General features: G+C 40.7%; 1 protein-coding gene across 1 annotated transcript in view; it reads left to right on the top strand.

Annotated features, from left to right (window-relative positions):
- LOC150089451 (protein aurora borealis-like) overlaps window positions 1-25,710 on the top strand; it is a 119,396-nt gene that overhangs the window by 66,392 nt on the left and 27,294 nt on the right. The window contains exon 6 of the mRNA XM_090389986.1: window positions 22,116-22,254. Coding sequence (XP_090246112.1) covers window positions 22,116-22,254 — 139 coding nt within the window. The remainder of the gene's footprint in view (window positions 1-22,115; window positions 22,255-25,710) is intronic.

The raw sequence follows: 25,710 nt of genomic DNA, 5'->3' as shown, positions 1-25,710 counted from the left end.
CTATTTATCATTGACAAAACCTGTCAGCTGTCCTGGCAGCCTGTCTGCACAGCTCAGAGAACTTCATAAATGGGTATTAATCCCCCCCCCAGGTCTTTTTCATTTTCCACTGCCCTGAATGCGATACCACACAGCTAGTACATTAATTGGGTTTACTGTTCTCTGTATGAAGTATATTGCATTTGTCAATATTAAACTTCAATTGCCACTTCTTAGTCCATCTGCACAATTTGTGTAAATCTTGTTGCAGTAACATATACTGATTAACTACCCTTCCAACCTTTGTATGAATCTTCTAATTTAGACATTATGCCTACATCAATGTGATTAATAAACGTAGAAAACAACAATAGGCCTGGCACGGAAACCATGGGGGACTCTGCTAATAACACTAGTCCAAGAAGAGCAGTGCCCATTGATAGCCACTCTGTCTTCTCCCACTGAATCATCCCTTGATCCATAGCAGCAACTTGCCTTTAATGCCACACTGCTCCAATATGTATAGCATATTCTGTCATCAAGAAGGATGATATAGTACCAGTTCTGTCTACCAGGTGCTAAAATTGTTGATGTTACCAACCAGTTTTTAAGAGAATTAAAAGACATATGGTGATATATGAGAGAAACAATGACAAAAACAGTTCTTCCAAGACATTACATGATGCCTTGTGGATAAACTTCAGATTTGAGAGAGTTTTTCTCAGCTTGGTCTGCCCTTATTAATAGAAGGAATTTATTTTTTAAGGATGTAATTCACTTGAACGCGAGAAGAGCAAGTCTTTGCTGATGTTACTGGGAAAGTAACTCAGATTAAGGATATTGATTAAAATTACACTTTCACTCCCAGAGTAAAAGGATTCGAGTGTAATTGTGTCTCATCATCATCAGCCATTTTCAATCCACTGCAGGATGAAGGCCTCTTCAGCAACTTTCCAGTTCCTTCTGTTTTGAGCACTGGCCATCCATTTTTCTACCCAAAAACTCATGAATTTCATCTATCCATCTCCGCCTTTGTCTTCCAGGTTTTCTTCTAGCTCCTCTTGGGTACCATTCTGTTATTTTCTTAGTCCATCTGTCATCATGTCTTCGAGCTTTGTGTCCTGCCCAAGACCATTTTAGTTCTTTAGTTTTGATAAGAATGTCCTTTACTTGAGTTTGCTGCCTAATCCATGTGTTTCTCTTCTTATCTAACAGTCTGATTCCCAATATAATTCATTCCATTCTTCGCTGTATAGTTCTCAGCTTCTCTTCCATTCTTTTGGTGAGTGCTCAAGTTTCACTTCCATAAGTCATGGTGGGGAGTATACATTGGTTCATTATTTTACGTTTCAGACAAACTGGGATATTGCTCTTCAGTATGTGACTATATTTCCTGGATGCTATCCATCCAAATTTATTCTTCTCTTCACTTCCAGCCATTTATCATTATTACAGCTAATAACTTGTCCCAGATAAGTATATGACTCCTCCTTTTCAATTACTGCTCCTTCAATCATTATTTCCCTTTCTGTGGCATACTTGTTCATCATTACTTTTGTTTTAGCCATATTCATCTTTAGTCCAAAATCCTTACTAACTGTGCATAACTGATTAGGATTTTCCTCTAATTCTTTGGGATCGTGGCTTATGACCACAATGTCATCTGCAAATCATAAATGGTTTAGGTAATCTCCGTTCACATTGACTCCTTTCTACGACCAGTCTAATCTTCTGAAAGCTTCCTCAAGGGCAGCAGTAAACAGCTTTGGAGATAGTGTCTCCTTGCCGAACTCCTTTCTCGATTTTAAATTTCCTACTGTCTTTGTCTAGCCTAATAAAGGAGGTAGCACTCTCATATATTTTCTTCAAAATCATAATATATGGGGTATCTATGCCTTGTCTTTCCAGTGCCTGAAACATTGCCTTATGCTGTATGGAGTCAAATGCGTTTTCATAATCCACAAATGCCAGGCATAATGGTGTTTTATATTCATTTGCTTTCTCCCTTAGCTGTGATATTACGTGAAGGTGATCCATAGTTGAGAATCCTGTCCTTAAGCCAGCTTGCTCTTTCGGTTGATTCTCATCAAGTATTCTTTCTAATCTATTAGTAATGACCCTTGTGAACAACTTGTAGATGTGGGATAACAAGCTAATTGGTCTATAATTTCCAATTTCTGATTTATCTCCTTTCTTATGCAGCAAAACTATGATTGCATTATTCCACTGCTTAGGCATCACACCTTTTCTAATGCACTTTGTGAAGAGCCTTGCCAGTTTTTGTGTTATGTCTCTTCCTCTCAATTTTAACAACTCTACAGTAACTTTATCTTCCCCCGAGGCTTTCTGATTCTTCATTTTCTTCAATGCATGTTCTACCTCATCAGGAAGAATATCGGATATGTCATATGTGTTGCTACTTTGCAATCCATATAATTCTCTATAGTAGTCTTCTGCTATTTGAATTATGCCTTCTCTGCTGTTTATAAGTACACCATCACTATTCTTCAGTTTCGGTATCATTTGTCTTTCTGTATTACTGCTCATGGCTGCTGATTTAAATCCTTTGTTTTCCCTTAATGTTTGTTCTACTTTTCTTGTGTTAAATCTTATGTCCTCTGAGTCTCTTTCTAATGGCTTTGCATAACTCAGTATACTCAGTTTTCTCCCTGTCAGTGTTTTTCTTGCTCTTCATTTGTCGTCTTCGGTTCATCATGACAAGTGTTTCTTGACTAATTTTTTCTTCTTTGGATTTCTTTTTCCCTATAGGTTTCTTGGGCTTTATCACTTTCAGAAAGTTGTAGTATTCCTCATCGATATCTTGGTCCTGAGCAGCCTGCAGAAGCTCAAACTTGTTCTTAAGTTCCAGTACATACTGCTTTTTCTCCTCTTCTGTTATCTCAAAGACCTTTGTATTATTTACCTGAGTCAGTTCCTTTCCTACATCTATATCAAGTGTACATCTTACCATTCTGTGATCACTTCCAACATTTACCTTATTCAGGACAGTAACATCATTCACAATATATCTTCTGTTAGTGAGGATGAAGTCGATTTCATTAGTTGTTAATCCATTTGGACTCTTCCATGTCCACTTTCTGTTCACCCTTTTCTTGAAAAAAGTGTTCATTACTGACAGTCCTTGAGATTCTGCAAATTCCACAAGTCTTTCACCTCTTTCATTTCTTTCACCAATTCCAAAATTTCCTATAGTTCCCCTTTCTGCGCTCTTTTGTCTTTTTCCAACCTTAGCATTGAAGTCCCCCATAATAATAGTGTAGTGGGTTTTCTGCTCATCTAGAAGACTCAATTTCGGTGTACATTTCTTCAACCTCTTCATCATCATGTGTCGATGTTGGTGCATAAATCATTATAATCTTAGCTTGTACCTCTTAGAAATCTTGAGTATTAGTCTTGACACCCTTGGTTGATGTACTTTTGAATTCCAAAATGTTGTTTTTAAAATCTTTAGGGACCAGAAACCCAACTCCACCTTTACTCCTTTCACTGTTTCTATTGGTGTACAGCAGATTTACACATGATAAACTTATAAGTGATTCATTTCTTCTTCTTGTTTCAGCCAAACCGATGATATTCCAATTCACATTTTCTAATTCCTTTTCCAGCTCTAATGTCCTGTCTTCACCGATGAGTGATCTTAATACTTCATAATTCCTTATACGTGGAAAGAACCAGTGAATTAGATACAGATAAATCAGTATTTACATGCCACAGTCTGAAATGATTGAAATGTGTAGAAGATAGGAAATCTTTTTTTTTTTTTTTTTAGAATGGTTTGCTAAGATTTTGTACCATCTTTATGCCAGAAATTGAAAAATAAAATATAATAATAATGCTTTTGAGTACTAAAAAATGCTACTATTTGGATCCAACCTCTTAATCAAGGAGTTGTCAGGCATGAGCTGTTATTAACTTTGTGCTTTTTTCTGATAGTGGAGTTTGACTATTGAAATGAACAACGCGGAATCTTTGGGAAAAACTGATACTTCTTATGAAGCAGTCAAAGAACGCTTTCTGCTAAGAGAGAAAAAATAGAATTTTTGCATAATTTAAGTAACTACAAACTTACAGAAAATTGTCATATTCTGCCAATTTTCAAAATTTTTCAAACTTTTTACTTGTCTTGTTATTATTGTAATTATTAATTACAGTACAATGGCCCCTAAGTGTAGTGCTAGTGAAAAGAAGAGTCGCAAGCCTCTTTAAATTAAAAGCTAGAAATGATTAAGCTTAGTGAGAAAGGAATGTTGAACACCGAGATAGACTATAAGCTAGGTTTGGCTTGCCAAACAGTTAGCACAGTAGTGAACTCAAAGGAGAAGTTCTTGAAAGAAATTAAAAGTGCTACTCTAGTGAACATGAAAGTGATAAGAAAGCGAGACAGCCTTATTGCCGATATGGAGAAAGTTTTAGTAGTCTGGATAGAAGATCAAACCAGCCACAATATTCCTTTAAGCCAAGGCCTAATCCAGAGAAATGTCCTAACTCTCTTCAATTCCATGAAGGCCGAGAGAAGCCAGGCAACTGCTGAAGAGAAGTTTGAAGCTAGCAGAGGTTGGTTCATGAGATTTAAGGAAAGAAGCTATCATAAAGGTACAAGGTGAAGCAGCTAGTGCTGATATAGAAGCTGTAGAAAGCTATCCAGATGAACTAGCTAAGGTAATTGATGAAGGTGGCTACACTAAGCAGCAGATTTTCAACGTAGACGAAACGGCCTTATATTGGAAGAAGATGCCATCTAGGACTTTCATAGCTAGAGAGAAGTCAGTACCTGGCTTCAAACCTGCAAATAATAGGCTGACTCTTGTTAGGAGCTAATGCAGCTGGTCACTGCAAGTTGAAGCCAATACTCGTCTACCATTCTGAAAAATCCTAGGGCCCTCAAAACTTATGCTAAAGCTAGCCTGCCTGTATATTATAAATCGAACAAAGCCTGGATGACAGCAGATCTGTTTACTACGTGCTTACTGAATATTTTAAGCCCACTGTAGAGGCCAATTGCTTAATAAAAAAAAAATTCCTTTTAAGATATTACTGATTAGTGACAATGCACCTGGTCACCCCCCTCAACGTGGGCACCTGTACGTGGTGAGGGGACCTCCCAGTGATGCTGCTGGTTTTCCAGATTAGCATCACTGGGATCCAACGCCCATACCTTGGTTCCAGGGTTACAACATTGGAATCCGGCGTGTGCAGCCGTGCGCCGCGACCCGTGGAAGCGGAAAGGGGGATCCTGGTGGTTGAGGGGCCCAGCCTTAATACACCACTGTGGCCCCTGCTTCGACGAGACGGGTGGTCCCGGACCGGCTCGACTGGGATCAATCGGCGGGTGGTATTATACTGCTAGGGTCAACTGCGTTCCAATAAGTCTCCCTCCCTATGGTCCTGGGATGGGATAAAGACTTATTGGTAACGTGGGTATGGTGTTCTAAGCGAACTCGGCGTCCCATTCGTGTACGCAGTACCTGCTAGTTCACGAGTGGGCGTCCCCTCGTAGGGCTCCGTGGTGGGTGAGGTACTTAGGCATCAGACATTTTTTCTTTACTCTCATGAGTAATTTAAATCCAATTTCTTCTGGGGCCCCAACAAGGCCCCTACCTAACCGATCAGATGAGAATGACACCAATTCTGCCAAAAGAGCCAGAACTGAGGATAAACCACCATCTATAACTCCGCTTTTCCTCATTCTCCATTCCACCGGAGAGGAGTCAATTGGGAAGATGTCACCCTTCTTCATCCAGAAAGGATTAGAAGGATTGGCAGGATCACCAAAATCCGTTAAACGGCTGCGTTCTGGTGATCTTTTAATCGAAGCTTCAAACACAAAGCAGGCAGAAAGAATGTTAAACGCGACATCCATAGGGGGAATACCGATCAATGTAACACCCCATAAAACTTTGAACTCTTCACGCGGTGTCATTTCAGAGTGGGATCTTCTTCATGTCTGTGAAGAGGAGATCTGCTCTGAACTAAAAGATCAAGGAGTGACAGCTGTAAAGAGAATATCAATGCGGAAGGAAGGGAATCTCGTCCCTACCCGAGTTCTCATCCTAACATTTAACACCCCACGGCCTCCAAGTTCCATCAAGGCAGGGTATTTAAACTGCCCAGTGAGGATCTATATTCCAAACCCACTGAGGTGTTTTAAATGCCAAAAATACGGACACTCACAAACGGCTTGTCGTGGTAACCTTGCCTGTGCTCGATGTGGTGCAAAAGACCACGAGAGCAAGGAATGTTCAGCTTCTAAACCGATCTGTGTAAATTGCCAACAAGATCATCCTGCCTACTCCAGAGCATGCCAGCGGTGGAAGGATGAAAAAGAGATCCAGAAATTGAAAACGGAGCTGAATATCTCCTACCCAGAGGCAAGAAAACGCATTCAACCAATAAATAGCGGGAAACCTTCATATGCCCAGAAGGTTTCTGCGAAGTGCACTATCGGTACGCAGACTGAGATGACTGTACCACCAAGAGAGTCATTCGCACCGATTGCCCGCTATTTATTGAGCTCACAAAAGCCCACCAAAAAAACGCAGTCAGCTGCCACTCCTATATCCGTACCTCCCAATGCTCCACCACTACCAAAACCAAGTGGTAAAGAGCCAACAGTAATAACAGAAACAATGGATGTCGAGCACAAGGAGGTACCGGATGAATCAGTCTTGGAACTCTTTGCGGAGGAGGAAATGGACACGGGACAGCGTCCATTCTTCCCCAAAAAAGATAAAGCCAAGACTGATAAAATCAAGCCCTCAGCACTTCGGAAGCCGCCTGATGGACCCACCAAGCCAAAATAATGGCTAAATTCCTACAATGGAATTGTCGTGGATTCCGGCGAAATACTGATGACATCAAGGCCCTCCTGCAAAAGCACGAGCCAGTTTGCTTTTGCTTGCAGGAGACGTATCTAAAAGCAAATGATGATCCCACCATGTATAACATCACAATCTTTCGTAAGGATAGAATTGCGGATGGTCCTGCTCATGGAGGAGTGGCTATCCTTGTGAGTAATCAGACCCCAGTTCAGCCCTTGCTAATTACATCCAGCATAGAGGCTGTTGCAATTCGCCTTACAGTGGGATTTTTATTAACAGTCTGCTCTATTTATTTGCCACCTGGGACTGACATCTCCCAGGAAGACCTTGATGATCTTGTAACGCAGTTGCCACCCCCTTTCTTACTTCTTGGGGATTTTAATGGACATAACACCCTGTGGGGTAGTGCTAACATCAATGGAAGGGGACGGGTCATAGAGCGTATGCTCAATGACAATGCCCTTTCCCTTGTAAATAGTGAAAAAAACACCTTCTTCCACATGCCTACCCGTACGTTCTCTGCCATTGATCTCTCTATCTGCTCCCCTTCTCTACTCCCTTCTCTCACTTGGGAAGTGGAGGAGAATTCATACGGAAGTGATCACTTCCCTGTGCTAACCTTGTTACACAGTGGGAGACCATGCCTTCCTTTTAGGTTACCACGGTAGAAGTTTGATCAGGCTGACTGGAATGCCTTCGAACATCAGGCAAATTTTGACCTCAGTACAGTCAGTCAGGAGCCTATCAGTGACGCAGTAACGTACATCACAGAAATCATTGTCCAAGCAGCTGCAAATTCTGTTCCAAAAACATCTGCCCGGTTTCCACCATATCCCAAACCTTGGTGGAATTCTCAATGCACAGCAGCAAAAAAGGCTCAAAACAAAGCGTGGGGGATATTCCGTCGATATCCTACCACTGTTAATCTAATAGCCTTCAAGCGTGCACGAGCCAAAGCACGCTACATTCGCCGTCAGAGTCAAAAGGAATCATGGATCCGTTTTACATCATCTATTAACCAGACTACCAATTCTAAGGTAGTCTGGGATAAAATCTGGAAAATGAAGGGAAAATATACATCCCACCCTTCTTCAATCCTAGATTATAATGGATGCGCTATTGCAGATCCAACTGCAATAGCCAATGCTCTTGGGGAAACATTCTGTAACATCTCTGCAACATCTTCGTATTCCCCAGAGTTCCTGGTCCTGAAACATAAACTGGAAAAACAGGCTCTTAATTTTCAGTCTAAGAACATCTACCCCTACAATGGATCGTTTACTATTCAGGAACTGAAAAGAGCCCTCGCCCTTTCCAAAGCAAGTGCTGTTGGACCAGATGGCATCCATTATGAAATGGTTAAACATCTTTCACCAAAATCTATGGATTATCTGCTCTCTCTGTATAACAGAATCTTCATTGAAGGGCAGTTTCCGGATTCCTGGCGCAAGGCAATCGTTCTTGCCTTTCCTAAGCCAGGAAAGGATCCAAAAGTCACTAGAAATTATCGTCCTATTGCTCTGACTAGCTGTCTGTGCAAAATCCTGGAGAGAATGGTCAATTCTCGTTTAATATGGTACTTAGAATCGAATGACCTTCTCTCCAATATCCAGTGCGGCTTCCGAAGGAACCGGTCCACTTTGGACCATCTTATTAGACTGGAAACATCCATCCGGGATGCTTTCCTAAAACGCGAACACTTGGTGTCGGTGTTCTTTGACATGGAGAAAGCGTATGACACAACTTGGAGATTTGGCATCTTAAAAGATCTGCATAGCCTGGGTCTTAGGGGGCAACTCCCCATTTTTATTAAAAACTTTTTAGCCAATCGATCTTTCCAAGTTCGTATGGGATCCTCACTCTCTCGTTCCTTTAGCCAAGAGGAGGGAGTACCACAAGGATCAGTATTAAGTGTCACGCTTTTTGCCATCAAAGTAAATTCCATTACAGAACAACTTCCTCCAACCGTAAACAGTGCCCTCTATGTTGATGACTTTAGCATATTTTGTCAGTCATGCAACATGAGGGTTATTGAAAGACAACTGCAGAAAGGCATTGATCGTCTCAACTCCTGGGCACTTGCAAATGGCTTCAGGTTCTCGCCGGAGAAGACCGTTTGCGTACATTTTTGTCGTAAGCGTAATCTTCATCCTGAACCTGAATTAAGGCTCGGACAAAATTCTATTCCAATAGCAGCAGATACAAAATTCTTGGGACTCGTATTTGACAAAAAGTTGACCTTTCTGGATCACATCCGTCAACTCCGAACAAAATGCACAAGAGGGCTGAATATTTTGCGCTCTCTTTCCTCTACATCTTGGGGTGCAGATCGATGCACCCTACTACGCATCTACCGTGCACTTGTACGATCCAGACTAGATTACGGGTCCCTGGTATACAATTCGGCCAGAGACAGTGTACTTCGTTGGCTGGATCCTGTCCATCATCTGGCTCTCCGTACTGCTATTGGAGCATATCGAACATCTCCAGTCCAGAGCTTATACGTCGAAGCAAACGAACCGCCGTTATCGCTTCGACGTAAGCAGTTGTCTCTAAACTATGCCTTAAAACTGAAATCCCTGCCAGACCATCCTACGTGGCTATCCGTTTTTGAGCCACGATGGGAAAATTTGTACAACACCCGTAAGACTGCCAACCGACCTTTTGGTATTCGTCTCCAAGAGCTACTCAAAGAACTTAATATCAAGGTAGACAAGGTTGCACAAACACCAAAGCAACCCCTTCCACCCTGGCATGCTCATTTCCCGGCATGTGACTTGTCCCTTAGAAATTTGGGAAAGTCGGACACTCCATCGTCTGTCTACCTGCAGCTTCATTCAGCACACCGAGCTGAATATTCTGACTTCGCGCCAGTTTACACAGACGGTTCGAAGTCGGAATTATATGCGGGATCTGCTGCTGTCTTTACAGACAGCACTACATCGGAGCAGATTCCCTCTGAATGCAGCATATTTACTGCAGAGCTGCACGCAATAGAGTTAGCTTTGGATCACATTAGCGAATGCCAATACCAACGGTTCATTTTATATTCCGACTCTCTCAGCGTGTTACAGGCTTTAATAACGGTGAGATATAATTCTCATCCAGTTCTGTCTAGCATCCAGCAGAAAATTCACGTTCTCCATGAACGTGAATATGACATCCGCTTCTGCTGGATTCCCAGCCACATTGGGATTAGGGGAAATGATTTGGCTGACGCCGCAGCCAAATCAGCAATTCCCAGTAATAATCGCTCCCTGTCAGTCCCCTATACAGACTACAGGCAAATAATACACGAAAAGATACACTCCCAATGGCAGGATTCGTGGAATAGACAGACTGCGAATAAATTATATTGTATAAAGCCTGTAATTGAACCGTGGCAGTCTAGTCTGCGCGGGAATCGTAAGGAGGAAGTTGTTCTTGCCCGGACCCGCATAGGACATAGTCATTTGACTCATTCGTTTTTGCTGAGGGCTGATGACCCTCCTATGTGTGAGTCCTGTGGCACAATTTTAACAATAAGACACATTTTAGTTGACTGTCCAGATTTTAGCAATATCCGTTTTACCGCTTTTAATCATCTGACTGAGCCTTATACACTCAGTCAGATTTTATCCGACAATGACAATGTGTCTGCTGTTTTTCGCTTTTTTAAATCAATAAAGGTTTTTACTCGCATTTAAAATTTATACGTTATCGTTACTTCTTTTATTGATAAGCTTTATATTATATATCTGACATGGTGGCCTAACTACTTAGGTCACTGAAAGGAGAAATTTTTATATATTACCTGGTCTTGGCGCATTATAGCCTTAGATGCTAATGCGCCAATAAAATTCAAATCAAATCAAAATCAAGCACCTGGTCAGTCACCCAAGAGCTCTGATGGAGAGGTACGAGGAGATTAATGTTGTTTTCCTGCCTGCTAACACAACATCTATTCTTCAGCCCATGGATCAAGGAGTAATTGCTGCTTTCAAGCCCTATTATTTAAGACAGACATTTGTTAAGGCTATAGCTACCTTAGATAGTGATACTTCTGATGGGCCTACGCAAAATAAATTGAAAGCCTAAATTGATTTGCCATTCTAGATGCCATTAAGAAAATTCGTGATTCATGGGAAGAGATCGAAATATCAACATTAAAAGGAGTTTGAAAGAAGTTGATTCCCACCCACGTGTATGACTTTGAAGGGTTTGAGACTTCAGTGGAGGAAGTGACTGCAAATATGGAAATGGCACGAGAACTAGAAGTGGAGCCTGAAGATGTTGCTGAATTGCTGGCATCTCATGATCAGCCTTTAACAGATGAGGACTTGCTTTTATTAGATTAGCAAAGAGGGTTACTTCTTGAGATGGAATCTACTCCTGACGAAGATCCAGTGAGCATTGTTGAAATAACAATGAAGGATTTAGAACACTGTTGCCTACTTGATAGAGTAGTGGCAGGTTTTGAGAGGATTGACGCCAATTTTGAAAGTTCTACAGTGGGTAAAATACCATCAAATGGTATAGCATGCTACAGAGAAATCCTTCCAAAAAGGAAGCATCAGTCATTGAGGCAAACTTGTTTGTTATCTTATTTTAAGAAAGTGCCATAGCCTCCCTAACCTTCAACAGCAAGTAGCCCTACCATTGAACATCAAGGCAAGCTCTCCACCAGTAAAGAGAATAGGATTCGTTGAAGGCTCAGATGATGAAGCTCCACTATTTCCTTCAGCCTTCCTTCCATAATTACTTCTAAGATGTTCATTCATCAGTCACCAGAAACCAAGGACAAAAATATTTTAAGGTTAGCAATACGGTACTATAGCTTTTTTTTATTTATTTATTTTTTTTTTTACTTTTGCATCGTTTTTTTAGGTCTAGCACTATTGCGCACTTAATAAATGATAGTGTAAATATGTTTTTAGGCTTTTATATGCACTGGCAAGTGAAAAAAGGCTCTGATTTGCTTTAACCTGCCATATTAGCAGGGGATGCTTATAACAGTATTGCCTTTTGTGCTCTTAAAAGGTGACAGCTGCTCTACATCATCAACTTTCCCCTAGTAGGTATACCCTAATGTTATTCAACCTCTCCTCATTACAAAATATATTTCCTGTGGGACCACACTCTGCTATGGAGGACTTCACTGTATCATCTTGAGAGTAGTCTCCAGCATTGTGCTTGATACTGAAAAAATTCTCTTCAAGTGACGTGGATTCTGAATCTTGTTAAAATGAATATATTCATGTTAGAACGCTACCAACAACAGATGCAGGTGTTTTTTGAGGGCATCAGCCCTTTATCTCAAGCACTCATATAAGCTCATCAGAACACTGAATTGATAATTAATTGCTTCACACATTCTGCAACAAAAGCACAGAAAGATGTCCCCTTTGACTGACCCATGTTCCACTACAGATAACTGTATGTAGCTCTCATTTACATGAGACCCTCTCAATAGCTCTCTCCTGAACCAACTCGTTCCTAATAATTTGAACATCTGTTATTGGTAGTTTTGTTGCTCTTGTTTGAGACATGATTTTAGTCTGAATGCAATTTTAAAAAATACCATACGAACTAAGAGATGGGTACAAAAATGCCACACTATTCCGAGATTATGCAATGGCAGTATGAATTACGGCATTAAGTTTCTAAATAGCACTACTGACTTTCTAAATACTCAACTATATACAAAAATAAGCTAACCTACATGATTAGGATCTTCAAACTATTTATTTACTACAATTTAAAGCACTGCAGTTAACTGTTATGATGTACTACACTACCAAGTTGTCAGTTAAGATGTTCACATCTTAATTACCAACAACTTGGCTAAATTCAAAAATGAAATGATATACATGATTAGTAAAATTTAAACTATTACAAAAAGTTTAGTATATTGAAATTTCATCCATCATACTGTGATCAGGATATTGGTCCAAGCAAACAGTATTTTGGGATTCTGATAAATGATAGAATATAAAGTACATGATACATACACAGGTGAAAAAAAAATGCAAACTTTTATTCAGTATCAAATCGGGCCACCCCCATCGTTTCCAATAACAGCAAGTATGTGGTGCGGCATGGATTCTGTAAGGTATTTTCGTGCATTTTGGTCTAATTGTAACCATTCTTCCAGGAAAATATTGCATAGCTTGCTCCAGCATATCCCACACATTCTCAATAGGATGGAGATCAGGTGAATGTGGAGGCTAGGGAAGATGGTCGAAATCTGTGTCATGTTCTCTGAACCATTCTTGCATGGATGACAGTGCAATAGTGCATGATGCACCGGGCGCCTCCATAGCCAGGTAGGCAGGAGCAGCAGTGTGTAGTACACGCTTCTTGATTAGACCGGGGTTCGAGCCCGTGACCACCAAATACGGAGGATGCGGGAAGGTCAGGGAATGACCACCCCATATCCCTGGAGCAATATGGTTAGTTGCTAATGCTCCTAAAAACCAAATAACAACAACGATGCACCGTCAGCCATAAAGTGGCCACTATCCTTGGGATAAAGGTATAATATTGAAGGGTGCAGCAGATCTGATACAAAATTCAGGTACTTTCTGGATAACATTAGACCTTCCACTGGTATCAACGAACCCAATCCATGCTAACAAAACATTCCCCATACCATGATACCACCTTCAGGTGCTTGGCTTGTCTTAACAAGGCAAGTAGAATCCATCACTTTCTGGGGTTCTCACCACGTGACTTTCTTCCATTGTTCTGCTATTCAATCATGATATTCTTGGCACTACTGCAAGCCAATTTTTCTGGTTTTTTTTCTGAAACAAGTGGCTTCCAAATAGGCAAGCAACTGCCACTCACTACTAGTTTCTTTAATTCCCTGCACATAGTAAGGGTTGAAATAGGGCAGTTCTGAGCTTGGTTGAATTCAGATGTTAATTGCTGCATACTGGATTTCCTATTTTGCTGTACAGTCCTCAGAGTACAATGGCTTTGCTCTTGAAGTATCGTTTTTCTGTCACATTTATGCCTTTGAGATGTGGAAGAACAGCTTCCTTTCACAGATATTAATTGCTTTTGAGAAACCAGTTATGCCTTTTGTTTCTTTAATTGCGGTTCCTGCTACAACGTGCAACCCACAATGAAACCTTTTCAGTCTGACAGCTCATGCATCCTGGTTTTAGATTACTGCAGTCGAACAGCCTGTGCAGTCTTTCTACTCAACAAGGCAACATGTCATCATTCCATGGCACAGTTTTCTTTGAATTTATTTGCATTTCTTCTGTCTGTGACTATCTCAATACAACGGTTCGTATTTTTTGGCCAATGTGTGTGTGTTATTCAACCTTCGTTCCTGCATGTTTTGAGTATTGTTGTCTATGTGGCCCAACACATACAAGCAGCTACTAAAATGCTACAAGGTAAATACCCTAATATGTGGCAAAAAAATCGATAAACAATATTCTGGACACTGTTTCTCCAGCAGGCACATCTAAATACCCTAGAGCAAAAGCAACTCTGTAATGAGAACGACGATTACGACACAGCCCATCAAGAGGAACCTTTTACTCACATACAACTGAACATGGTGACAGCCAAGCTTAGGAACAAGAAATCCCCTGGCAAAGATGTTCTCGAGCCTGAAATAATAAAAAAGACAACAGAAACCATTCCGGATGAAATCCTGAATATGTTTAACAAATGCCTGACTCATGGCACTTTCCCTCAGCATGGAAAACTGCAAGGCTCAGACTTATCCCTACCACGCAGCAGGACCTTCCAGTGTCATACCAGCCAATTGCACTATTGTCAATCCTTAACAAACTCCTGGAACATCTTCAAACTAGAATCAAAACCCACTACTCAAGTGCTGGCCTATACTCTCCAAGTCAGTTCGGTTTCAAGAAACGGTGTTCCACTGTGGACACTCTGGAAGGAATCATAAATGCAGCTGCTACCTCCCTACAAAAGTACTTTCTTGTTATCTGCATAGATTTTGCCAGGGCATTTGACTCACTCTGGTGGCCAAGTATCCTCAGCAGGCACTGGAAGGCCAACCTGCTAGCAAACCTCTATAGATACATACATACTTAACTGATAGAAATGTCACTGTTACCACTCCATATTGTTCCATCTCCAAACCAGTCTTCATAGGATGTCTGCAGGGCTCTGTCCTTGGCCCACTTCTTTGGAATATGGTGCTTGACAAATTCTTCAGTCTTGACCTGGGTAACGTTACATCTCAGGCATAAGTGGTCTTTATGCTGGCTGCTGACTCCAGAGCCTAGCTGGGGGCATTAGCAAACCACACAGTTGGTACCCTTCAGGCCTGGATGGATGAAAATATCTCCAACTAAAACCAGTTCAATCCTGCTTAAGGGCACCCTCGACCCAAGAAGACCTCCGCAAATAAAAATACAAGGAAAGGCGATTGGACTGGATACCCAACTTAAATATCTCAGAGTCATTCTTGATAAAAACTTGTCCTTTATGCCTCACCTCATCAATCTCCAGCAAAAAATTAAAAACTACTCTGCACTCACTGCCAGGGTCACTTGCCACAACTGGGGGTTGAAGGAGAGGACCCTTGTCCTCTTACAAGGCCATTTTCATCCCGGCTATATCATATGCTTTTGAAATTTGGCTCCACAAGGCTATTACCCTAGTGAATTGGAGGAAATTAGAGATGATACAGTGCTCCATTCTTTTGCCATTTCCTGAGTCTGCTGTGCCGTTAGCACGCATGCTCTCCAAGTCCTTCTGGGTGCCCTTTCCTTAGACCTGGAGATAGTCCACTGTAGTCTGCTGTATCAGTTATTCAAGGGATCCAATGTTGTCCGCACTCCGTTCCGTGGAGCCAGTCCAGGTACACCAGTATTATAATTATTTACTCTGACAAGTCCTGCCTAATTTCCTGAGATTTCAGTGGCAAGAAACTAAAAAAAAAAAAAAAAAAAAAAAAATGCTATAGATAGGTTCAGCCAAAAGGAGTACTAATTATTGTGATTGAGAATAAATTTTTGAGTGTAGGGCTCAAGCAATTTAGAGATGATTCGGACACCAGTTTTAATTTTAGATGGGAGGTGAGACTGAAGGCTGGGGGGAAAGACAGATACAAGGTCCATATAGATGACCCCCAGTTCACTGGAGCAAGCCCATACCCCACCAGAGGGAAAAGAGGGGTAGCCAGGGGTCACCTCTCCCCCCCACCCAGGGAGTGGAGGCAAGGGAGCATGGCTAGGAAGGCCTAATGGCAACAGTGAGCTGTGCTGGTGGGTGTGTCACACCTGGGACAAAAGTCCCATCCCGTCCTATCCTGGTTGTCAGAATCTGGTGAGTCTAATATCTCAGTTCTTGTGGTCACACTTGGGACTATATGTTGTATGTCCTGTCTAGTGTATACTGTTCACTACTAGTTCAGAGCTTTCAGGTCTTGGTCATAAGGTGTGTGGTTATCACTGAGCTGTGTCACTAGTAGAGGTCTCTCTTGAGATACTGTTCCCATCTCGTAAATCAAAGTTAGGGATATGTGTTCAGTCCAGTTTTTGATTTGGGAGCAGTTTCGGGCTCCCGTCCATTTAGTCGTTGGGTCAGCAGAGCTGTATATTGTCAGAGTTGGTGAAGAGTCTAAATCAGGTAGGTCCAAAACGGTATTAAGTCATTCGTGGGACAGAGGTCCCATCCAAATAATGATGGTAGTCAGTTTCACCATCCTGCTTGAATTTGGGCTAGATGAGTTAGTCGTGCGTATGTTGTCATTCCAGTGGTAGGGATCTTCTTGGGATATGTTCCTGGCAGTATTGCGAGAAGGCCTTGTACTCTCTGTCGCTGTCCAATAAATAGTGCTCATGGTGTTTTGGATTGAAGTTGGTTCTGATAATCAGGATGTGGCGAAGGTCCTCATAAAAAGGGCAGTCATACATTAGGTGACTCCACCTCTCTGCAGTGGCATCATCAATAATTCCAATGCTTGAGGGCTTGGCTCTGATAGATCCATGAAAGTTGCATACAGGCTGGGGGAGAACCATAAAGGAGACTTGGCGTATACCTTGGTGATATGTGGAATAAATTTCCTAGTGATGTCTCCTTTAGTAGAACTATCCCATCTATCTTTCCAGGTCTGCTGTATGTGAAGGTTAAGGCACTTAATGAGTCGGTAAAGCACATCACAGAAAGTATGGTCCAGGCAGCGGCAGTTGCAATTCCAAGGACATCGTCCTGCTTTCCACATTTTCCAAAACCATAGTGGAATGGAGAATGCACAGCAGTTAGGAGGGCTCAAAACTAAGCATGGGGAATATTTCGTTGTTACCCCACCACGGATAATTTAATAGCCTTCAAACGTGCACGTGCCAAAACACGGTACATCAGACGTCAGAGCCAAAAGGAATCTTGGATCAGATTTTCATCTTCCCTTACACAGGCTGCCAATCCCAAAGCCATCTGGACAAAGATCGGAAAATGAAGGGCAAATACACCTCACACCCTTCATCATTCCTGGAACATAATGGATGTACAATTGCAGATCTAACTGCAATTGCAAATACTCTCGGGCAGACATTCGCTAAAGTGTCTTCAGAAACATCGTACCCCCCCCCCCCCCAGAGTACCTCGCGCTCAAACAAAGATCAGAAAAAGTCACATGAAACTGTCCTCTAACAATTGCGAGGAATACAATCAGCCGTTTACACTGTGGGAGCTGAAAGCAGCACTCTCACTATCCAAGGCAAGTGCTGTTGGGCCAGACGACATCCATTATGAGATGATTAAACACCTTTCATCGGAATCCATGGATCATTTGCTCTGTCTCTATAATAGAATCTATATTGAAGAGACATTTCCGGATTCATGGCATATGGTAACCGTCCTTCCCTTTCTGAAACCAGGAATGGATCAAAAAAAAAAAAAAAAAAAATTGCCGTCCTATAGCTCTGACGAGCTGCTTGTGCAAGATCCTGGAAAGAATGGTTAATGCTCGTCTTTTGTGGTATTTAGAAGCTACCGACCTCCTTTTCAGGATACAATGTGGCTCCCGAAGGAACAGGTCAACGCTTGACCATTTAATCTGCTTGGAAACATCTATACATGATGCTTTCCTGAAACATGAGCACCAGTTTTCTTTGATAAGGAAAAAGCATATGACACGGCTTGGAGATATGGAATTTTAAAAGACATATATAACTTTGGTCTTAGGGGACACATTGCCCTCTTTAATAAAAACTTCCTTGCAGACCGGTCTTTCCAAGTTCACGTAGGATTCACCCTCTCCCGGCCATTCTGCCAAGAAGAGGGAGTTCCACAAGGATCGGTTTTAAGCATTATGCTTTTTGCTATCAAAGTTAACTCTATAACTGAACAACCTCCTCCAACCGTAAACAGTGCCTTCTTTGTAGACGACTTTAGCTTATTTTTTGCAGTCATGCGATATGATGGTCATTGAAAGACAATTGCAGCATGCCATTGACCACGTTCAACTCTTGGGCAGTGACTAATGGTTTTAGGTTCTCAAAGATCCACAGAAGACTGTCTGCATACACTTTTGTTCCAAACAGAACCTTCACCCTGAACCAGAACTTAAACTCGGACAAGACATCATTCCAGTAGCACCCGAGACAAAATTATTTGGGATCATTTTCGACAAGAAGTTGACATTTTTACCATATATCTGTCAACTGCGGACAATGTGCACGAGAAGGTTGAACCTCCTACATGCTATCTCCTCCAATAAATGGGGAGCAGACCACTCCACTTTACTCAGCCTCTATCATGCACTTGTCTGATCTAAACTATTCTCTGGGTCCCAAGTGTACACATCGGCTAGAAACAGCTTACTTTGGCTGGACCCAGTTCACTTCGTATTGCTGCTCGAGCATTTAGAACATCCCCTGTCCAGAGTTTATATTTTTGAAGCAACTGAACCACCACTGTCATTCCGATGAAAGCAATTGTCTTTAAAATATACCTTTAAATTAAAATCCCTGCCAGACAACCCTACATGGACATCCGTTTTCAAGCCACAGTGGGAAAACCTATATAACGCTCGTCAGACTGCCAACCGGCCTTTTGGTATCCGTGTCCAAGAGCTGCTCAGAGAGCTCAACATCATGGTAGACAATGTTGCCCAGTCACCAAGGCAACCATTTCCACCCTGGCATGCTCGCTTACGATTATGCGACTTCTCTATTAAAAATTGGGGTAAGTCCCTTATATGCTATAGAGTTAGCCTTGGACCACATTAAAACCCATAAGTATCAAAAGTGTATGGTGAACACTGATTCTCTAAGTACACTTGCAGGCTTTATCGGGGAAGAGGTATAATCCTCATCCATTTGTGACCCGGATTCAGCAGCTGCTACACTCTGTCCCTCTCTGTCTGAGTGTTCTTTCGACATTCGTTTCTGCTGGATTCCAAGCCACATTGGGATCAGGGGAAATGAACTGGCAGATGCTGCGGCCAGATCACCAGAACTCCACAACACTTATTGCCCTATACTACAGGCAACTAGTACACACCAAATTACTCTTCCAGTGGCAACAATCTTGGCAAGAGCAAGTCACAAACAAGCTGTATCAGATAAAGCCTGTAATCTGACATTGGCAGTCTAGTCTGTGCAGGAACCGCAGAGAGGAAGCTGTTCTAGCTCGCCTCCACATGGGATACACATGCATTTCTGCTGAGGGCAGATGACTACCCTATGTCCGAGAACTGTGGCATCATTTTAATTATTAGTCACATTTTAACCAAGTGTCCACGTTTTAGACACGAACATGATTTATATTTTACTGCTTTTAGTCATTTAGTCATGACGCACTATAGAGGCGTCCTGAAAGAACCTGAGCTGGATATCATCATTCTTCTTTCTCTCTCTCTCTCTCTCTCTCTCTGGGTAATTCAGAAAAAAAATTTTTTAGCTGGTGCAGCATAAGCCTCAGGCTTCCTTACACCATATGGCTAATACTAGGTGGGATGCCATTTGCCCCAATTTATCACACAATGTAAAATAAATAATATAAAATATAATAATAGTTTGTACTAAAATTTATTAACTAGCATAACATGAATGTGTATAGAAAGTTTAAATAAAATAAATCTCCATTTACACCTTCGATGTTTGTTGATTCCCGGAGATACAAACAAAATCCAAGCTTCTAATTGATACTCATGTGTGCGCTACCACATCGCAAAATCGAACAAAAAAACCAGATTTTTTGATTGTGTCCTGATTTTTTTTAAGGTCGATATCCCGAAATTGGCTGATCAAAAGTTGGTCAGCTGTGGCCGTGGCGAGCAAACTAAAATACAGCCGCCTATGACTCCTTTACCTAGCTGTCTCTTCCATCCTTCTGTCTCCCACCCTAACAAAAACATCAGTATTTGTCCCAATTAATGTAGCTAAATTCAAACGTGCCAAAATTAACTACATTTTTTAAATTCCTTTCGGCCTTTAAATTCTAACTTTCAGCATCTACCCCTCTTTTTTGTTGTTGTTTTTTTTTTTTTTTTTAGGCCCTGCCAGAGTACAAAATAAAATCCACTGTGTACCTGACTTGCCTCCTTGTGGTGAAGTGTGGACAACTGTGGGTCCCAGTAAGAGCCCAATAGCTAAAAGGTTAGAGATACAATGCACCACGATACTACACTACAGCACAATACCCATATACTTTTGAAATCTCCAGCCTCCACAGAGTACCGCCAATCCCGAACTTATGTAAAGGTTGTGTTCCATGGAACTCTAAGTCAAATTTTACGTAACTCAGAATTTCCCAGAGTGCTTATGCAGCATTCGCAACTATGCATGCTGAATTTGTTTGAAGAAAAAAAGAAATATTCTGCTAAGATGTAAATAAAATTATTTATTAAAATTTTTTATCTGATGCGTAGGAAAATTTAAAAAGTGTGCAATTTCAAAAGGTTTACATTATGGAAACCAGCACGATGCTTGAATCTATTAAGCCACCTGTTACTTGTCACAAACTTGGTTTGGGGTTTGCTGTGCTTATCCTTAATATCTTCATAAATACTTCTTGCTTTTGCTTGAGTGGCCATTAGACTCAGGGGTAATCTTACTTCTGAATCTGATTTTCCATCCATATTATTAATAGCTTTTTCCATCTTCAATGTAGCATCTGAATGCTGTTTTGTGATCACTGTTGATCTTAAATGCATTAATCCTTTAACATGTTCTTTTATACTTTCACTGTCCTTTAAAATAGTATTTACTGTTGAAGCAGTGAGACCTAATTCCCGTGCAGTAGACTTTGTCCTGATTCTTACTTCTAAATCAATTTTGTTTCGTTTCCTAGCACTGCCATCACTTGCACTTTCCCTTCATCATAGTAATAAGTAAATAGGAATGAGGAGAAAATTCTGAAAATTTGTTTTTTTATATGAATGAAAATTTCAGTGAAGGTGTAATTTTCACCATAACGTAAAAACCTGCACAATTCCAGTTATCGGTATTATCACAAATGCAATATGATCAAGTGTACTACCCATGTATTGCACTAACCAAAAAGCCCAATAAACTGGAAAATGCAAATTGTTTTTATTATTTTATGGTTGTGACCTCCAGAAATGTGCTTTATAAAAATATCACAGATCCATTCAAAATTGATTCTTTGAATTGAACATATGACGAAAGTATAGTATATTCTCTGGCCAGGCTGTGTAGCCAATAGTAGCATTTATAACGTGTTGGGCTGTGTATGTTTTTTCTTTTTTTTCCCTTCTTTTTTTGCATCTTTTAAGTTATTTTTGTGTTGTACTTATTTTACTTGAATTTATATAAAACTAATACAATTTCTGTTATAAAACTGACCTTTAGAGAGTTAAATAGCTTAGTTATGAAGTGAAAATTTCAACTTCCGTGGTCTTGGAACGAATTATCAAAAAAAATAATAAATAAATAAAATAATAATAATGTGTTATTGCACTCACATTATGATATTTTCACAATAACTCCATTTATTCCTACAGGATGCAAAATGTGTTTCCATATTTTTTTTTTTTTATTCCAATTTGTACTGGCCAGCAAAAACTTATGTATAGTCAAATTTACGTAAGTCGGAGAGTGCCTGTACATATAATGCAGAGATAGGAGAAGTCCCTGGTGTCATTAGACCCTAAATACTTTACGCTTTACCTTCTATACATTAGCCTGTAATGACAAAATGTAACATCTGTCTTGTTTACACAATGCAATTACTGCTGAAGTATAATTTGGCTTTGTGTGAATTTTTAATAAAGAAAGGTATGAAAAGTTTATTTATGCTTTATTCAGTAAATATTATATAGCTATTTATTTATCTATCTCTCTTGATTAACTAAAGGGAACTTCTTCACCTTTGACCCTCCCCAGTGTACCAATACTGATACACCTGATGGTAGTTCAGATGATGTGGATATGTTTAGTAATTCATCTCTTCGTCGCAAGTTATTTTTCAATGGTGAAGGCAACTCCTCTCCTGAGTAAGTATAGCATTAAATATTTTACTATTATTAGCAATTACTCTGACAACTGGAAATAGCAGTAAACGTAGCAAAAAAATGAGCTGGTATCCTCCAGATATATTTAGAGTAGCACACTGATAGTTTAGCCTAGTTTGAACCAAGAAGGTTGAAATAGTGAGTTACTGATTATTGCTGCGAAATCCCTCCCCCCAAGAATTTTGTTGGGTTGATCAACAAAATTAAACTTTTCATAATACAACTGCTTACTTTTACAGTTTAAACCAATACCTTTATACACATTTTTATAAAATAATAGAGTATACTATTATAAAAATATATATATTGGTGCAATTGTTACCATGCTATGGTTTTCAGGAAAGAAGTTTAAATTTGAATGCAAAAAATGAAGTTTCATTCTTTTTATGTGCATTGAGTAGTTTGAACTCGATCATTGTATGCAGGAGACCTGTGGCTATCCAATAAGTTTCCAAAAGCCATTTGAAAGCCTGCCATGCTTTTAATTCTAATACATTGAGACATTTTTCGAAGTTCTCTGATTTGAGGTCCCAAAAAGATTCTATCTTTCACAGAACTGATCGTTGGAAATTTTCACTTAAGTTATGAAATCCTCTCGAATTCATCTTATCCATTGCTTTCACAGAACGGTTTGTTAGGCTAAGTTTTATGTGGAAAGAAAATCTTCATCGGATCCACTAATGGAACATACTGCACACTGCTTGTTTCTGGCTCGTGTGTAGGTTTTTTTTATGCCTGTTACGCTGATATAATTGTCTTTAATGGTACACCTATCACATAGAGAGGAAACAACGTTTTGTGAACCCTCCTTGCATGCCCATTATTACACCGATGACTCTATGGTCACCATAAATGCTGTATTGAATTACTTCAAGTGTTGTCCATGTTATACTGTTACCTTTAGATGAACAGAGTGGGCAGTGGGAATGAATGGTTTTAAGTTTCTGATAAACGTGTAACCTCATTGACACCTCATTGGGAAGTGAGGAGTCATTTAAGAGGTGCCATTCAAATTTAATGGCACCTCTTCATTGTTTGTGGTAATTCCACTCATTCATATTGTTGCAATAGCAGAGCTAACCATTTACCATAAAGAATGCAACCAAAACTTGGGGCCCCAAGTGTCAATCGATCTTTTATGCCATATAGGGTGTTTCAAAAGTGGTGGTCAATAATTTAAAGGTGAACTATACAGACTACAATATGCAAAAAAAGCCTAGTAAACATGGGTCCTTAAGTGAATAGTTCTCGAGATATTGCACATTTCTAGTTGAGATCCACCACTGACTTGTTTGTTTAGGTTAGGTTATGCTCATTCTCTCCGTTTCCCCTCTCTCAATGCTCTGAGACATAGCAGGCATACTAGTACTTGTAAAAGGATAGTCAACATGGAAAGAGGTTGCAGCAACAAAAAGTATGCAGACATGCACTTCATGTATGGTAAAGCAAACTGCAATGCGCTCGACATTGCACGTTTGTACCAAGAAGCATTTCTCCGCCAAAGGCAGCCCAACGGGTGCACATTCATCAGGACACATCAATGCCTTAGAGAACATGGATGCTTTGCACATGGAGTATGAGCAGAAGCATAACACCTGATGTTCAGGAAAGGATGTTAGAAAGAACTTCATCCTGTAACATCTGTAAAATTTAGTGTTGTTGAAACCAAAAATTAAAAATGTATTATCTTATGTTTAATAAAACCACCCTTAGCAAAGGAATCACAGCTTTTTGCTAAACTAGTTCTTCCATAGTCAGTGGCAGACCTTAACAGAAAATGTGCATTAACTCAAACGGTTCATTTGCAGCCTGATGTTCACTGGGACTTTTTTGCTTATTTAATTTGTACTTTTCACCTTTAAATTATTGACAATTTTTGAAACATCCTGTATATAGTGCTCTTTCACAGCGAATAAGTTTTATATTTATTTTTCAGTGTCTCGTCTTCCTGTTTTGTCAAGTGCTTCTATACTTAAAAGGTTTCAAGTAAGAATCCAGAAAAGAAATTCGCCTTTCTTTCCTTGTTTATATACACTGATGAGCCAAAGCATTATATCCAGCAAGTTGTTATGCAAATTGAAGCAACTGCAGGTGAATTGTGGTGTGGGTCGGGACATGGTGTAAAAAACACCTGATACTGAGCTGCGTTAATCAGTGTTACTCGTTTTCTTCAGATGGAAAAGGCAGCGGACTTAAGCGCGTTTGACAAAGGTGAAATTGTAATGGCAAGACAACTGGGTCAGAGCATATCCGAAAGTAGTCCTAGGAGGGAAAACCCATGAACTGCCAGCAAGGTGTTGGACGACCACGGCTCATCAATGCTCGAGGTGAGCAAAGGTTCTCTTGGATAGTACGTGGCAACAGAAGGGTGACTGTGGTGCAACTCTACAGTAATTGGAATGCTGGTGACAGGAGTAATGTGTCACGTACATCGAACCCTTCTGAAATTGGGGCCTACATAGCTGCAAGCTGCTCTGAGTGTCTATGCTAACCATGGTTCACCCGCAACAGCTCCTACAATGGGCATGTGAGCATTATAACTGGATCTTGAGTGATTGGAAGAAGGTTGTCTGGTCCGATGAATCACGTTTCCTGTTGCACCATGTGGACGGCCGGGTACATATGCATTGTTTACCTGGGGAAGTGATGGCGCCTAGATGCACTGTGGGACGAAAACAAGCCGGTGGCGTCATGCTTTGGGCGATGTTCTGCCGGGATACCCTGGGTCCAGTCATCCATGCGCTAGGCCCTCTGACATCTACCACCTACCTAAACATCACTGTTGATCAGGTACACCCTTTCATGGCAACGTTCTTCCCCTCTGGCAGTGCCGTCATTCAGCAGGATAATGCGGGTATTGCCCTGGCCTCCAAATTCCCAAGACATCAATCCCATCAAACATCTGTGGTTTGTGTTGGAACAGCAACTCCGATTTGCGGTGTCTCAACCACTGACCTTACAGGAGTTAAAGGATCTGCTGGTTATGCATTAGTACCAGATATCACACGATACATTTAGAAATCTTATAGTTTCCATGACTAGCCGGGTATGAGCTGTTTTGGCTCATCGGTGTATCTATATAATCCATACTAACCGAACTAACTTTTTCAACCGCTTGGTCACTAGTGGCACCGCTCCTGTCTCCACATTGCATGGCAGTAACCTGGAGAAGAAAGTTACTCTCCCCGGGCTAAAAGGAGTAAAGATGGACTTAAATAATTTTCCTCCTTTAGAGCCATCAAGCTCAAGGTCAGAAATATCCAATAAAAATGACTCAAACCAACCTAAAAGTCTTCGAAGAGAAGCAGTGTCCTAACCTCCATAACTTTCTGGTGATACTATTTCTGTCTGCTCAACCTGTTTGCAAGTTATCACCCTATATGATCCAAAAATATCTGGAATCTATTGTGGGATTACCAAAAATGGTGAAGAGACTAC

Source organism: Mastigoproctus giganteus, chromosome 2, assembly GCF_048544385.1.
Source record: "Mastigoproctus giganteus isolate SK-2022 chromosome 2, ASM4854438v1, whole genome shotgun sequence".
Classification (NCBI taxonomy): domain Eukaryota; kingdom Metazoa; phylum Arthropoda; class Arachnida; order Uropygi; family Thelyphonidae; genus Mastigoproctus; species Mastigoproctus giganteus.
The sequence above is the reverse complement of the archived record's forward strand: the minus strand, read 5'-3'. Positions and strand labels throughout refer to the sequence as shown.